Source organism: Mytilus edulis, chromosome 14, assembly GCF_963676685.1.
Source record: "Mytilus edulis chromosome 14, xbMytEdul2.2, whole genome shotgun sequence".
Taxonomy (NCBI): Eukaryota; Metazoa; Mollusca; class Bivalvia; order Mytilida; family Mytilidae; genus Mytilus; species Mytilus edulis.
The window spans coordinates 32,083,927-32,101,216 of NC_092357.1; the positions used below are offsets into that span (position 1 = coordinate 32,083,927).

Genomic DNA, 17,290 nt, shown 5'->3' on the forward strand with positions numbered 1-17,290 from the left:
TTATCTTTCTTTGTCCAGAATCAACTTAAATCTTTGTTATATACAATATACAATGTATATTCACTTTTTACTACCAACTGATAAATTATAATAAATAACATTCAGTGATAACAAGCAGTTTTTTTTACATCTTAATATTTTATGATGTATTTAAATGAGTAGTTATTGTTGCAAACTCCATTAGAAATTTTAATTGAGATTAGTTTTGGAATAAGGGAAAGGGGGATGTGATTAAAAAAATTGGGTTCAATTTTTCTCATTTGAAATTTCATAAATAAAAAAGAAAATTTCTTCAAACATTTTTATGCCCCACCTACGATAGTAGAGGGGCATTATATTTTCTGGTCTGTACGTCCGTCCGTCCGTCTGTCCGTTCGTCCGTCCGTTCGTCCGTCCGTCTGTCCCTCTTCAGGTTAAAGTTTTTGGTCAAGGTAGTTTTTGATGAAGTTTAAGTCCAATCGACTTCAAACTTAGTACACATGTCCCCTATGATATGATCTTTCTAATTTTAATGCCAAATTAGAGTTTTTACCCCAATTTCACGGTCCACTGAACATGGAAAATGATAGTGCGAGTGGGGCATTCGTGTACTGAGGACACATTCTTGTTTTGAGAGGATTAATATTCAACAGCATAGTGAATTGCTCTAAGAGAAAACAAAAATTTTAAGTTCATTAGAACACATTCATTCTGTGTCAGAAACCTATGCTGTGTCAACTATTTAATCACAATCCAAATTTAGAGCTGAATCCAGCTTGAATGTTGTGTCCATACTTGCCCCTACCGTTCAGGGTTCAACCTCTGCGGTCGTATAAAGCTACGCCCTGCGGAGCATCTGGTTGTTCTTTGCAATCACCTTCATCTACAGATTGTAGTTCATCATGTCCAAGGGAAACTCAATGTGTTAGAAGATGCTATTTCCAGGTCACTTACTCCAGTCAATACAAAGCTGGAACTTCTCCAGTCGGTATTTCAGGTAATAACACTTCAGTGGGGGTCTCCTCATGTAGACCTATTTGCAACAAGCCTCAATTACAAAGTTCAAGTGTTCATGTCTCCTGTACCAGATCCGAAAGCCAACGCAGTAGACTGGATGAGTGTTCCTTGGGATGGAATGTTTGCTGACGCCTTCCCTCTTTTCAGATTTCTGTCGGAAGTTCTTCAGAAAATCTCAACAGAGCAAGGGTTGATCATTCTAATTGCTCCAGCTTGGGCCAAACAAGCCTGGTTTCCAGATCTTCTTCATTTGTCTTGTGCTCGTCCTATGGTTCTACCAGTACAACACAACCTTTGTCCCAGTTCAAGGGCAAATTATTCATCCCAATCCAGAGAAGCTACATCTGTTTGCGAGGCTTCTCTCAGGGATAGCTTCAAGGAGAGAGGTTTTTCTGAATGAGCAGTCAGAGATTCCTAACATCGTCTATGATGCCAAGTGGACAATCTTCAGTTGTTTATGTAGTGAGAAGGAACTTGATCCTTTCCAAATTTCTGTATAGCAACTAGCAGACTTTCTGATCCATTTTTTGATGAGAAAGGATTATCTCCCTGTACTATTACAGGATATAGATCAGCTATTTTTTGGACGATTCAACTGTCTGGAGATCCAGACTTTGGTAAAAATGAATTCATTTCTCTTTTACTTAAGAATTTCACTTTTGAACGCACTACACAGAGAGTTTTAATCCCGTCTTGGAATTTGAGTGTAGTTTTATCAGTTTTAAAAACCCATCCTTTTGAACCTGCCAAAAAGGTTGAAATCAAGTGTTTATCATATACGTGTTGTTTTCTTCTGGCCTTAGCCTCTCGTAGAAAAACAAGTGAAATTCATGCATTTTCCACTGCTGATCACTGCCTTCGTTTTAACATGTTTAATAGGGATAATCATCTGTTACTTTTTTAACGGATACAGCTTTTTTAGCCAAAAATCAAATTCCGGGCAGAGATTCAGAACCAATAGTGATTCCAGCCTTTCCATGATGATTCAAGTTCAAAAGTACTCTGTTCTACCTGAGTCCTACTTTTATATCTCCAGAGAACATGGAGTCTTCGGGCCTCCTCAAATTCCAGGTTATTTATTCCTATCAACAAAGGAAAACAAGATTTGTCTGCTAAAACAATTTCAACTTGGATCTGTAAAACTATTCAATTAGCTTACAGTTTTTCTAATGAAAAACTTCTGAATATGATGCATGCTAATGCCCATAATGTCAGAGCTAATTCTACCTCCTGGGCCCTTTTTATACGACCGCAAAAATTGAAAAATGTTTGGTCATATATTGGTATCACGTTAAACCTTCCCTAGATTTTCCATCAAAACATGATGGAATTTTGTGATGGAACAAATGCCATCATCTGGATGGAGTATTGGAACAGCTTTCCATCAACTTTCCATCAATGATGGAAAATGGTTGATGGAAATTTTTTGATGGAATATGTAATCATGATGGTGGAAAACTGATGGCATAATTTCCATCTGATGGATAATTGATGGTATTTTTGCCATCTGATGGATAATTGATGGAACATTTTAACTGATGGAATATTTTCCATTACATGTAATATGCATGGAAACTTGATGGAGAATTGACCATCAGATGGAATTTGAAAATCTTTCCATATATGGCATTTTCTGTGATGTCATAAAACAATATTTGTTCTCTGTCGTCTATAGGTAGTCCAGTTACATGTGTGTATCTTTTAGTTCAGTGTCCCATTGGAATCTCTATCCTTAAAGTTGAATTAGTTGATGGCAAATTCTGCAAAATAAAAATAAAAGAATCTAGAATATTATAAACATGATAAATTAGAATAAGTTAACATTGTAAAGACATAAAGTAAGGTTATTAGTTACTTGTCATTTGTAAACCTCAGATCTGTGTACGACCTCAAATCTGTGTCCGTTTTTCAAATCTATGCCCGATCGTGACGTCAATCGCTAATCTATGTCCGTAAAAAATGATTCGGCCTCAAATCTGTGTCCGATTTTCAATCGCGACGTCATTCGTAAATCTATGTCCGTTATAAAAAAAGATAAGGTCTCAAATCTGTGTTATGTTTTAATTTTTTTTCCAATTTGTTTCGCCATGCGCAAATTTATGCCCGTCTAATAAGTACGGCCTTATAGGTTTTTTATTTTATTAAGTAATTTCCCATAATTCAATATTTTAAAGTTGGTATGTGTTCTCCATGTATGTGCAAGAGCCGTAGTATAGTATACGTTTAAGAAAATCCGGCTAAATTATCTAGCTGGTATTTATGATATTGTTTCAAGTACGGTCTTATATGCTTTTTGTTTTATTAAGTCTTTTTTCAAGTGTGTGATTAAAATCTTTACATGCATGTGTTATTATTGTATACCGTCTTTAAGAATGAAACCACAAACCATATTTATTTTACTAAAAAAGACAGTAAAGAATGAATATTTGTTTGCAACTTCAACTTACTTCGTTTTGTCTTTGAATTTGTTCATATCGCTGTTTCATTGACATTTATACCATTTTATCTATGTTTTTCCTTGGATACTAGTATCAAAAAATAATTCTAAATTGCTAAAAATAAAACGTTTTTTATATTTTAATTGAAATATTTGTGAATCACAAAAGAACATATTTCAATTATTTGGTCTTAACTGATATCTATTTAGTTCAAATGTAAAACTTGTAATAATGTTTTTCACTCATTCCCAAAAAATGGGTACAATTACAAAATTTCAGTGTCGCCGGCAAATAACCACAAAATGCAAGCTTAACATATGTCACAGATAATCTTTTTTGTGTTCTAAGTGATTAATATGTATACTAAAATAAAATTATATTCTTTTGTGATGTATATCGTAAATATATTTGTGTGATTTTCTATTCAATATACGGAAATCACACGAATTCCGAATGTCGCCAAGAAAAACTCCAAATATCGGTGTGAATTAAAATACTTTATTTCATCTAAATCATGATTAGATTTGCTTTTTTTACTTGACACTATATTGATTTTTATCCACAAAAATATTTTAGAATCAAAAGTTATAATATACACTTTGATTTACCCATTAAACCAATGTCGCCGATAAACGTATAACCTACCGTAACGTATCTTTAGGTACAGTCAAAACATATTTATATGATTGGAAATCATGCCCAATGTGACTTTAAGCAAAGTTGATACATCAAATTTTAAAATCCTGCCTTTAACTTTTATTGCAATGGGACGAAAAATTAAAAAAAATCTTCTCTTTCTCTTTTTTTCGATTGTCGCATATAAGAATCCAACCTACGTAACGCGTATTTTGGAACGCACTAACCAAGAACAAATCAAAATGATGATTATTTCATTGAAAGCACCCATAAAGCTTCTCAATAATCAGTTTTGAGAAAGCAACTCAACAATATTGTTACATATTTCCATGTATAATGTAAATAAAACTAACCTCCGTTTAAATAACCTCCGTGACGCAGTTATTTACAGTTAAGTTGTCAGACTTTTTTATCAGTATCAGCGGCTGCCGACACTGCCGAAAGTCATTTTAGTAGCAGACATCATTTATTATAAAGAAAACAGACAAACAAAATACAGATTTTGAGAAAAAAAATGTTGTTTCGAGAAAGGTAGGTTAACTTGTTTTTTCCCAATTATGTGAGCAACATTATAACGTTTAATAAACGTTATATCAGCCATTTTCTTAGATTTAAAATAGTCTACAACACAACTTGTGTAATTACGACGACAATCATAACTTTAACAGCGGTTTATGGCAAACATTTTCAAGATTATTTAGGACTCATCAATGTAACGGAGGTTATGCAAATAAAAAAAATCTAATGATGCATGTAAACACGATCATAACAATTGAAATTCTTGTACATTTTTATAGATACCAATTAAATCAGATCATCATATATCACTAATAAAAATCAAAAGGTGATGTCAATCATAGACGACATCATTGATTTACGTTACGGAAGATAGAAATTTAAGGAAAAAAAGTTTTTTTTCTCTAACAGGACTTTACTCCATTTTTAGATAACGATTTACTAAGGAAAATGTTTAATTCTGTTGTCTTGTTTGTCATTTAATTCCAATATTTACATTCATTTATATGTTTGCTGTTGGTAAGAATTGGAATTGTCCGTTATGGAGGTTTTAAATGTCGTTACGGAGGATAGAAATTTTCGAAATGAAACTATTTTGACTCCAAAACTTCATAGTTGAGTATAATACATACATTATGGTGTGAAGGAAGATGACATTATCTGTATAGAGCTAATAAAATTAAGTTGAACAGTATTCGGTTTAGGTAAAACATATTTTTGAGTGAAAGTTCATGAATCGTTACGGAGATTTTGACAAGAACAAGTCCATTTGACTAAAAGAAACATATAACTTGATAGAAAACAGTTTTTATACGACCGCAAATTTTGAAAAAATGTTCGTCGTATATTGCTATCACGTTGGCGTCTGCGTCGTCGTCGTCGTCGTCGTCGTCGTCCGGCGTCCGAATACTTTTAGTTTTCGCACTCTAACTTTAGTAAAAGTGAATAGAAATCTATGAAATTTTAACCCAAGGTTTATGACCATAAAAGGAAGGTTGGTATTGATTTTGGGAGTTTTGGTCCCAACATTTTAGGAATAAGGGGCCAAAAAGGGCCCAAATAAGCATTTTCTTGGTTTTCGCACCATAACTTTAGTTTAAGTTAATAGAAATCTATGAAATTTTGACACAAGGTTTATGACCACAAAAGAAAGATTGGGATTGATTTTGGGAGTTTTGGTTTCAATAGTTTAGGAATAAGGGGCCAATAAAGGGCCCAAATAAGCATTTTTCTTGGTTTTTGCACAATAACCTTAGGTTAAGTAAATGGAAATCTATGAAATTTTAACACAATGTTTATGACCACAAAAGGAAGGTTGGTATTTATTTTGGGAGTTTAGGACCCAACAGATTAGGAATTAGGGGCCAAAAAGGGACCCAAATAAGCATTTTTCTTGGTTTTCGCACTATAATGTTAGTATAAGTAAATACAAATCTATGAAATTTAAACACAAGGCTTATGACCATAATAGGAAGGTTGGTATTGATTTTGGGAGTTTTGGTCCCAACAGTTTAGGAAAAAGGGGCCCAAAGGGTCCAAAATTAAACTTTGTTTGATTTCATCAAAATTGAATAATTGGGGTTCTTTGATATGCCGAATCTAACTGTATATGTAGATTCTCAACTTTTGGTCCCGTTTTCAAATTGGTCTACATTAAGGTCCAAAGGGTCCAAAATTAAACTTAGTTTGATTTTGACAAAAAATGAATTGGTTGGGTTCTTTGATATGTTGAATCTAAAAATGTACTTAGATTCTTGATTATTGAAGTTTTTTTGGTCCAGTTTTCAAATTGGTCTACATTAAGGTCCAAAGGGTCCAAAATTAAACTTTGTTTGATTTCATCAAAAATTGAATCCTTGGGGTTCTTTGATATGCCAAATCTAACTGTGTATGTAGATTCTTCATTTTTGGTCCTGTTTTCAAATTTCAAATTCTACATTAAAGTCCAAAGGGTCCAAAATTAAACTAAGTTTGATTTTAACAAAAATTGAATTCTTGGGCCTCTTTGATATGCTGAATCTAAACATGTACTTAGATTTTTGATTATGGGCCCAGTTTTCAAGTTGGTCCAAATCAGGATCTAAAATTATTATATTAAGTATTGTGCAATAGCAAGTCTTTTCAATTGCACAGTATTGTGCAATGGCAAGAAATATCTAATTGCACAATATTGTGAAATAGCAAATTTTATTTTAATTAGAGTTATCTTTCTTTGTCCAGAATAGTAAGCAAGAAATATCCTATTTGTGCAATAGCAAGAATTTTTTTTAATTGGAGTTATCTTTCTTTGTCCAGAATCAACTTAAATCTTTGTTATATACAATATACAATGTATATACACTTTTTACTACCAACTGATAAATTTAAATAATCTTTACCATTCAGTGATAACAAGCAGTTTTTTTACATCTTAATATTTTATGATGTAATTAAATGAGTAGTTATTGTTGCAAACTCCATTAGAAATTTGAATTGATATCAGTTTTGAAAAAGGGAAACGGGGATGTGAAAAAAAAGGGGGGGGGGGTAAATTTTTCTCATTTCAGATTTCATAAATAAAAAGAAAATTTCTTCAAACATTTTTTTGAGAGGATTAATATTCAACAGCATAGTGATTTGCTCAAAGGCAAAAAAAACCTTTTAAGTTCATTAGACCACATTCATTCTGTGTCAGAAACCTATGCTGTGTCAACTATTTAATTTTAGATTTAAAAAGTTTGAAGAAGAAATCTTTAATTGATTTGTAAAATCTTGGCATTTGTTTTGTGTAAAAAAAAACCATGTAATGTCAAAAATTTGATCACAATCCAAATTCAGAGCTGTATCATGCTTGAATGTTTTGTCCATACTTGCCCCAACTGTTCAGGGTTCGACCTCTGCGGTCGTATAAAGCTGTGCCCTGCGGAGCACCTGGTTTAGTTTGTAATGTCAATAAATTGTTTAGAAAAGCTAGCATTAAAGAGTTACTATGTATCAGCATTCAGATACTGGTTTGATATCAACCTCCGTAACAAAGATGGGGGTGTGGATTAATACAAGCATAAAAAATACATACAAGTGATTCAAAACATAAATAATAGGGTTTTTCCTGGAAAGCTGTATTATGAAACTAAAATATTATACAGCATAACATTTCATTAGTTTAAATTTATTACTAAATAAGTTGTGAAAACTACTTATTTGAATTATTTTTTAAACACTATATTAATTCAGACCTTAAAATTGGTATTTGCTTTCAATATATACAGAATAATACGTATAAATTAGTTTGCTATGGTGGTAAATGTAACCCATTTCACATGAGCCTGGATTTAAATCTTGTGTTTTTCTCTAATGCAATTTTTAAGATGACTTTATACAACACTAACCTCCGATACGTTCATACTTACCTTGTCTTACAAAAAATGCTAAAACTAGAAAACAACTAAAATGGTGTAAGTAAAAATTTAAAAAATGACAGACTAGATATAGACACAGAAGAAAACAACACTCTCTCTCTGCTCAGTTGAAATTTATTTTTTAACAGTGTCTACATTCGAATTGTACCCATTTTTTGGGAATGACTGTTTTAATAACGAAAATATTTCCCCGAGAAGAATCATTCTATGTTTTGGCATATTCCTTCTCTCAAGCAATTAGATGTCAACACTGCAGTCCCTTTGTTCATGGCTGGATTTGTTTTGAGTTGTAAATATTCCACAATAGTAGGAGTAAAGATATCCCGATAATTGTCAGAAAACATTTCAAGAGGATAAATCTCTAGTTGACGTTTTTGAAAATATTCGGGCCCATCAGTCCACTATTCATAACAGATTTCCCTCCAGTTTTAAAGAAAAAAACATAAAGTAATTTTAAACCATGTGTATTAATAGTTAAAATGTTAACCTTGCTTTTGTCATATAAACCACTTGTACAATGTTTGTTCTGTGTGAGTTAATGCTCCGTGTTGAAGGCCGTACTTACACCTGTAATTGTTAACTTTTCATTGTTTCCTCGATGACGTTTTGTTATGTTTTACGCCGATGAAAGGACATAGATTTGAGCCAAAAATGGCCATAGATTTGAGTAAATAAAGGACATAGATGTGAGACAATACAGGACATAGATTTGAGACAATAAAGGACATAGATTTGGAACGTCTATGACGCAATATTAAAAAGGACATAGATTTGCGGAAAGGACATAGATTTGAGGCCGGACATAGATTTGAGGCTTACATATATAAATGTATAATTGTCATTTATACCACAGATCTCTAATTTGATAGCAAAATTATTTTATTGAAATTAAGTACTAAATAATTTTATAAAAAAAAATAATGTTTTAAAATGATTCCTGTCGTACACAATTGTATGCAATGATATGTATATTCACATTTTTTGTGTCATTTGGTCTTTTAGTGATAGTTGTCTCACTGGCAATTAATTATACCATGTATACCACATCTTCTTGATTAATAATTTCTATAAATCTATGGTCTAGTTTTTTTCTCTTGACTCTGAAAAGCTAATAAAACATTTCAAATGTCACTTAACTTTGAACTAAAAGAGCATGGACATATATTCAAAATGGTGGAAATTCTAATACATTGTACTTACCAAAAGATTTAATCTAGAACATGTGTACACACTAATCTTCCTAAATCCAAGAGGCAATTATGTCATCAGAAGAATACATCTGCACTATTCAATCCCAGTCAATAGAATTAATAAGATCCTTTTGATCTAAATCCATTGTAAAATTCATAATTTGTTAATGACAGAAGACATCTTTGCTTCTTGTCTGCATGTTCATGAATGTTCAAATTTGAATTTGTTGATTTGTTGAGGTTGTGTAGGGTCTTGTGACAATTTGATTTCTTTGAAATGTGCCCCTAATAAATACTGTTAATTATCTAAATCTTGAATAATTGCTATAAATTATATAAAAAATATGTATTTATAGATTGTAGTTTATCTTTATGTTATAAGTTAGAGATATTGCAGAAGAATGCATAAAAACATGTGCTCTCCTCATTGGGCCTCAAACTCTGTGTTCATTTATGATGTCACATCCTGTACACAAAGGTTAAAGGAAAACAGATTGGCACCTGACACCTGTGATGGAAAAAATTTCTAACCAAATACCATCCCTCTTTCCATCAAAGAAAATGTTTAAGGTAGCACTACAGTCAAGATTTTCTGACTCCAATCAACAGTCTTTAAAGATTAATTTCTACAAAACTACTCAATGGATTTTTAAAATCTTTAACTCATTTTAAAGCTGAAATATAACTCTTTCTTAATCTATATATAAATTTATTTTTTGTTTGATTAATTTCAAAATATAGCTCATTAATTGCCCAAAACGTGGTCTTCCAATTTGGGTGAAAATGGCTCATTCATGTCAAATGGTAGTAAAAATTTGTTTTCATCCCTTTAATCAACCATATACAATCAACAAAACCGTGTCTTAGATTTTTGATATATTCCTCCAGTAAGAAGATATATTGATTTAACTGCTGGGTTCCAAACCTCATTTCATCTTTCATCTTTGAAGACCTATAAATTCATTTAGAAACAAATTATCCAAAAACTGGGACATGGTATTGTAGAAAATACACCCTTTAATCATATATATCAAAGTCAGGCCAAAGGGGGTAATCATTAAGTTTCTATTTTCATTTTTTCCTTACAATTCTCATGAAAAATTGTTCTGAGAAATGACCTAAAAACTGAATTTCCCCCTTAGAACCCCTATAAAGACAATATAAATACAAAAATTCCACTGGGAACACCCCAGGAGTGTTCTGATACCATTACTATATCAATAGAACCACACACTTTGTGTCTTTGATGCTCTAATGCTGTAAATTTTGCATTACATGTGATCTGTCCAACACTAACTTGGCATTTGGCAGGAGTTTGACGTCACAGATTTCACCAACATCTGTGATGTAGTAATTAAATATAGACAAAGCTCCGCCTCTTTCCAGACAGTCTTAAGATAAGAGAATAACACGATTGACCAGCTGCATATAATCAATGTTTAACATCATTATTCTCTATATATAAAGAATAACTTTCATTTGAATTTCAAAAAAAAAAGAAATAAACTGTCTAAAATAAGCTAGAACATTAAAAGTGTGCATCAAAAAACATGTTCATAAAAAGATCAAGAGTTAGACCTCACTCTTCTTGAAAATCCAACACATAAACTGAAAATTAGTTAAAATGCATAAAACTGTATTTAAATGAATAAGACCAAAGAGAAGATATTTATACAGACAGTCAGAGGCTTTTAAAAATACTTTCCCACTCTTGACCATATATTAATTTTATTTCATTTTTTGTAGATTTTTTCCTTTTAGATTTTTTCTTTCTCTTTGTTCACTTCCATGTTATATAAATTATTTTTGTTGCAAAACAATAAGATAAGACTACAATATTTATCTATTGGTCAGGGATTAACAGCTGGACACTGGTATCAACAGATGATTGACATATAAGCCCCTCCCAAATGCCTATATATTTAGATTAATTACCATGTGCTTTTATTTGCATAAGTTCATTATCAATTTACTCCCTGTTGTGATGTGATAATGACTTTGGGATTTTTACAAACTGTGCAGAATAATTCTTACTTCAAAATTATGTGATAAAAAAAATATCTTCAAAAAATCATTGTTAGACTGTAGTGCTACCTTAAGTCCAATTTCCATCAAAATTCTTTCATTTCCATCCTATTTACCATCAGATGGAATAAGTGCCATCATATTTTCCATCAGGGGTAAAAATGCCATCCAATTTTCCATCAAAGGGTAAAAATGCCATCCAATTTTCCATCAGGGGTTAAAGATTCCATCAAATTTTCCATCAAAAGAATGATGATGGAAAAAATATTTCTAATTTCCATCATCCTTTGATGGATATTTTTGGTTTGGGATGGAATTCCATCATATACCATCAATTGTCCATCAAGTGTTGATAGAAAATGAAGAAATTAATGGAAGATCTAGGGAAGGGAATTGCAATTACCCATTTCACTGGCTCTTCTTGACTTCATGTAATAATCAGATTGGGTTGCATTGATTATTCATGTACATGTAAAAAAAAGCAGTTCAAGGGACAGTGAGTGTGAACCTGTTTATTAGTGTAAAGATACAATCTCAGTATGTATCACTATGCATACATTTATAAACATTTTTTTCCCAATCTCATTTACTACACCTTCATTTGTGTACATGTACATTGTAGTTACAAGACTAGTACATTTACTGGAGATCACCCAGAGTTTTTGGTGGGGTTTGTGCTGCTCAGTCTTCATGGTCTTTGGTTTTCTTTGTTGTGTTTTGTGTACTGATGTTTGTCTGTTGGTTTCTTTTTTAGCCCTATATGGTGTTGTCAGTTTATTTTCGACTTTCGAGTTTGAAAGTCCCTTTGTTACATGTATTTTTTTGTCACTCTTTTGAGGTTTGTGAGCGGTTTCAATGTTTGGAATGTCTTCAATTGTAGTTCAGGCTGAGACAAATCACTTATGTTGGATAGATTTCCTGCACAAAACTTATTTTAATCTATGCATCAAACGTTTTCATGAAGTTTGCTCTCACCATAAACTGTTCACCAACTTATCAGTTATTGGCTTGTCGTACAAAAATCTTAACTTAAATCAGGACATGTCAGATAATTTATTAAAAAAATAGTATTTCATTATATATATATCTTGTCATTTTAGTCTGTTCAAGTGAAGATTGAACTTGGTCATCGAGCCTCTCAGAGAGATCCACCATCACAAGGAGGGTTCACACATGATTGGACTGTTTACGTCAGAGGACCAGAGGGGTGCAACATTTCAAATTTTGTTGAAAAGGTTGTTTTTAATCTACATCATAGTTTTCCACATCATAAAAGAGGTATGTTTATATATAATTAGATGTGTTTTTAAGATACAATGTAACAAGAAATAATGTCACATACAGGGCTTTTACTAAGGATTCAAGAATTTTTTGCCATATCTAATAACAAAAGTAAAATTTTATTGCTATATACATTAGTTAAATTCTTCAGGCTCCATGAAAGAAAATAACTAGAAACGAAAAATCAAGTCACAAATTTTTTTATTCAACTTTTGCTATAAGATGAAGATATCTGAACTCAGTTGTTGCAACATATTACAATCTTGATGCATCTTTTGACTCACAAGGCCAATGACTCAAGGACTAGCCTTAGTACATTATAAATGTGTATAAAACAATATGTGGTGTTTTTCACACTTAAAACAATCCTGTCATCGATATATCACAGTAAGTACAAAATGTAGATCGCTAAGGAAAAATATCACAGGTCTGTAGAAACCCCCATTAAAATGTCAACTATATATATACATTTTGTACCAACACATATAATGAATATTAAATGACATCATCAGTTAAGACAATATTGTATCCTTTAGTTAACCATCCCTTATTTTACTATGCATGGTGAATTAAGGATGGTGCTGCTCTTTGAAAGAAGGTACCATAATGTTTTTTGCAGGGAAAATTTGGTCTCCATTAGCAACAAAACTTTTCCTTGGGAGACTTATTTCATGCAAAGATTTTTTTTTGGGTGGTTTGGTTTGGCTTGGATGAAATTTGAAAAAAGGCTGATAAGGAGTTTTTATACGACTGCAAAAATTAAAAAAAATTGGTCGTATATTGGTATCATGTCAGTGTATTCGTCGTCTTCGTCCGAAGACGGATGATTTCTGGATAATAACTTAAGTATAAGTAGATAGAAATCAATCAAATTTTAACACAACGTTTATAACTACTCAAGGAAGGTTGAGGAATTAGGGGCCAAAAAGGGTTCAAAATTAAACTTTTTTGATTTCATCAAAAATTGAATTATTCTGTCCTTTGATATGCTGAATCTAACCATGTATTTAGATTCTTAATTCTTGGTCTCGTTTTCAAATTGGTCTACATTAAGGTCCAAATGGTTAAAAATTAAACTTTGTTTGATTTTAACAAAAAATGAATTCTTTGGGTTCTTTAACATGTTTGATATGCTGAATCTAAGCAGGATGAGCGACTCGGTAAAAATACAGGATAAACTAATAAAAAAAGGCAGGATAGGAAGAACAACTTTAAAAAGAAAATGCAGAACAAAATTCATCCTAGCCCCCCACCCCCCCTAAAAATCCAATGGTAGCTATACATTGTAGCTCTCCTATGTATTAGACTATCCTTTTGTTCTCTTCCTGATATGAATGTAACATTTGCCACTGATCAATTCATCCATGACCATCATTCACCATGTTGATCTAACAATGATGTTTACCCCATACAGAAAAAATGATCACTAGGCCAACTGCATTGCTCAACTGGGCCAGTTGAGCTAACAATTGAGGGACAGTTGAGGGCTAGCTGGCCATCAGTTGAGCAAATAGTTGAGGGCTAGCTGGATTTTTGCCATGCAAATTAGGTAGCCCTCAACTTTCAATGCTCAACTTTATGCAAATTAGTTGAGCAACATTGAGAAAATATCATAGTTGAGGGCTAGGTGTCCAACAGTTGAGCAATTAGAGTTGAGGGCTACCTGGCCAATAGTTGAGGACCAGGTCATTAAAAGTTGAGGGCTAGGTGGTCAATAGATGAGGGCCAGGTCATTAAAAGTTGAGCATTGTGTGGTAATTGCAAACTGATGACTACACATTGTAGAAAAAAATAAATTAAAAAATAAATTGTGTATTTTTATAGCCAAAATACTGCTGAAAGATCTTAACTCACAACAGACTACATGAATGCTTTATCCTTGCTTTTTAGAAGTTATCTAGAAAATAAGAATATATCTCTAGTTTTATACCAAATTCATTATATTAGAATATTCTTATTTTATTAGTAATACTTTCTAAAAACAAATTGTCTTAATAATAAAATAAACATGTCTCCTGTCTTACACATTTTGACAATATATAAATTAATGCATAAATATATTGTCTGATTTTTTTCTTCACTCTTTAAAGTTTATAAAAAAACCACTTTAAATATCACTATTTTGACATAAAAGAGCATAATTATACACTTATTCAAAATGGTGGAAATCAAATCTAATCCAAATGTGACTTACCAACATATGTTTCCAGAAATATGTGTTAAAACATCAATCTTCCTAAATCCAAGAGTCATGTCATCAGAAGAATACACTGCACTTTTCAATGTCAATACAGTTATTTGTGACTTTTCTTATCTACATTCATTGTAAAATTCATATTTTATTCATGATAGCTCAGAAGACATCTTTGCTTGCCATGTGCATGCTCAAACCCAGTTCAAATTTTAAATGTTTGAGGTTCTTTTGGGTATTGTGACAGTGTGATCACTTTGAGATTTGCCCCTAATAATAACTGTTTATTACCTAAATCTTGAATATTTGATATATCTTATAATAAAAGAAATATTGTTTGTTTTTTAACTTTATGTCAAAGATTTAGTTAAGTTAAAATACAGAAAAAAGAATAAAATTGAAAACATGTGCTTCCCTTAATTTTGCCTCAAACTTTGTGTACATTCATTACATTTATAAATAATACTTCCTGTCCATTTGCACTAAAGACAGATAAAACAGATGGCACATAACATTTATATCACCAGGTCATATTTCTAATTGCTCAACTTTTGCTCAACTATTAAAAAAAATCAAAGTCGGAACGCTCAACTTTTCCTCAACTACAAAAATTTCAAAGTCTGAATGCTCAACTTTTCCTCAACTACAAAAATTTCAAAGTCTGAATGCTCAACTTTTGCTCAACTACAAAAATTTCAAAGTCTGAAAGCTCAACTTTTGCTCAACTATATGAAAATCACAGATCAATTGCTCAACTTTTCCTCAACTTAATGGCCAGCTTCAGTTGAGGGCCAGTTGAGCGACATCTATCCAACATACAGTTCTTGGCCAGGTTTGAGTTGAGCTAAGATGCTCAACACCTAGCCCTCAACTATTTTGCTTAAAACAGCTAGCCCTCAACTGTCCGCCACATGGCCATCAACTGGCCCTCAACTATTTTTTCTGTAGGGGACATTATCTCAGTTTTGTAAGGAACTTTAATTTTCATTATGAAATATTTATCAACACAGTCTGAACAATGCTGAAGTAGCAGTGCTTAGGGAAATTAAGAAATGGTTCCATTTTATTAACAGTTTTAGTTACTGTTTACAGGCATTCATTTAAAATTAGTGTTGTCAAATCGTACACTTTTGCCTAACCGGTTACTCGGATAATCGTTCGACCGATTAACCGGTATAGTTTAAGTTCGGGTTTGAAAGCCTTATCAATAGTACCCTACACATAGATATAAGATGTGGTATGAGTGTCAATTTGACAACCTTTCATCCAAATCAAATTTACGCTTTTAGAATTGAATATTGTCCTTTGGCATTATCAGGTTGTCTTTGAGGATTCCTGGCGAAGTTTGACTTTTAATAATCAAATGCACCGTATCAACTATAGCGTCTGTACCAACTTCAGATTGAAAAATAAAAAAAACCTTCTTGATCTCGTAGAATTGAATATGTCTGAAACCTATTATTCTTTACTTTTCTCTTGTCTCCGAAAATAATGTGGTGTGTTTCAATTTGAAATGATTAATTATAAAAAAGAAGATGTGGTATGATTGTCAATGAGACAATTCTCCACCAGAGACCAAAATGACACAGAAATTAACAACTATAGGTCACCGCACGACCTGGTTCTTTGCTTTGTTTGCTTGTTTCTTCAAGCATGTTACTCGTATTGCGTATACATTGAGTACATTCCCATTGGTTTGCATTTCACAATTTTTGAGATAGCATTGCACGACGGAGGTTGCACATGTAGATGTAGGTCTACACAAAATTAGATCAAAAACGAACCAATGAAGTAAATCTTAATATTTAATCGCATTACTGATTTAAAGTTACTGTTAAAAAAACATGTATACTAATTATGTTTCTTTAAGATCTTGCCCCGAGCTGAGAGACAAGTTCTAATTAATTTTATGTTTTTAGGATTAACAATAGCAATCAATATACTAGACAATTGATAATGATCTGTCTAATTAATTACCACGACAATAAAACATAACTATTTAATGATTTCAATACAAATTTATATCAAATCTACCAAAATTGAAAAAAAGTCCGGTTAACCGGTTAGCGATTTTGGTATTCGGTCGTTCGATCGGTTAACCGGTTAACCGTTGACAACACTACACTGAAATGCAGTGAAGTTTAGCATTTGATAGTTCATTGATAACATTCTGGCGTATCATAAACAAACAACTTGTAACGTCTCATTTCAATGGCCGAAAGATTCAAATACAAAAACAATGTAGTCAGTGTGACACAGGTGACCGACAATGAAATGTACTATGTTACTACGAACGTAAAAACAAGGATTTGTTTAATTTACAAACCTTTTGTCAAAAGAATTAAATAAATCTTTTGTTAACTTCAAATAGTGGGGTCGAAATATTATACTGATATTTGGTATTAAGTAATATTCTAAGTTCTTTATGCATGCAGCAAGCCAGCAACTCAATTATCGTGTACCGCATAATGAGAAATATAAGGATAAAATAAAATGCATGTGCCGCTTTTATACGGATGAATATATGAACCACTTTTAATTTCTTTCATACAGATGATAGGTTATAATCCTAACAATGTCGTAGTCACTTATAATAAGTATCTCATAATACTGATCCAT

The 17,290-nt window shown here is 32.1% G+C and overlaps 1 protein-coding gene across 4 annotated transcripts in view; it reads left to right on the plus strand.

Annotated features, from left to right (window-relative positions):
* The window catches only part of LOC139503921 (protein AF-9-like), a 55,636-nt gene that overhangs the window by 23,147 nt on the left and 15,199 nt on the right, over positions 1 to 17,290 (plus strand). For all 4 annotated transcript variants that reach the window (XM_071293937.1, XM_071293936.1, XM_071293938.1 and 1 more), the window contains one exon: positions 12,300 to 12,477. In XM_071293937.1, coding sequence (XP_071150038.1) covers positions 12,300 to 12,477 — 178 coding nt within the window. The remainder of the gene's footprint in view (positions 1 to 12,299; positions 12,478 to 17,290) is intronic.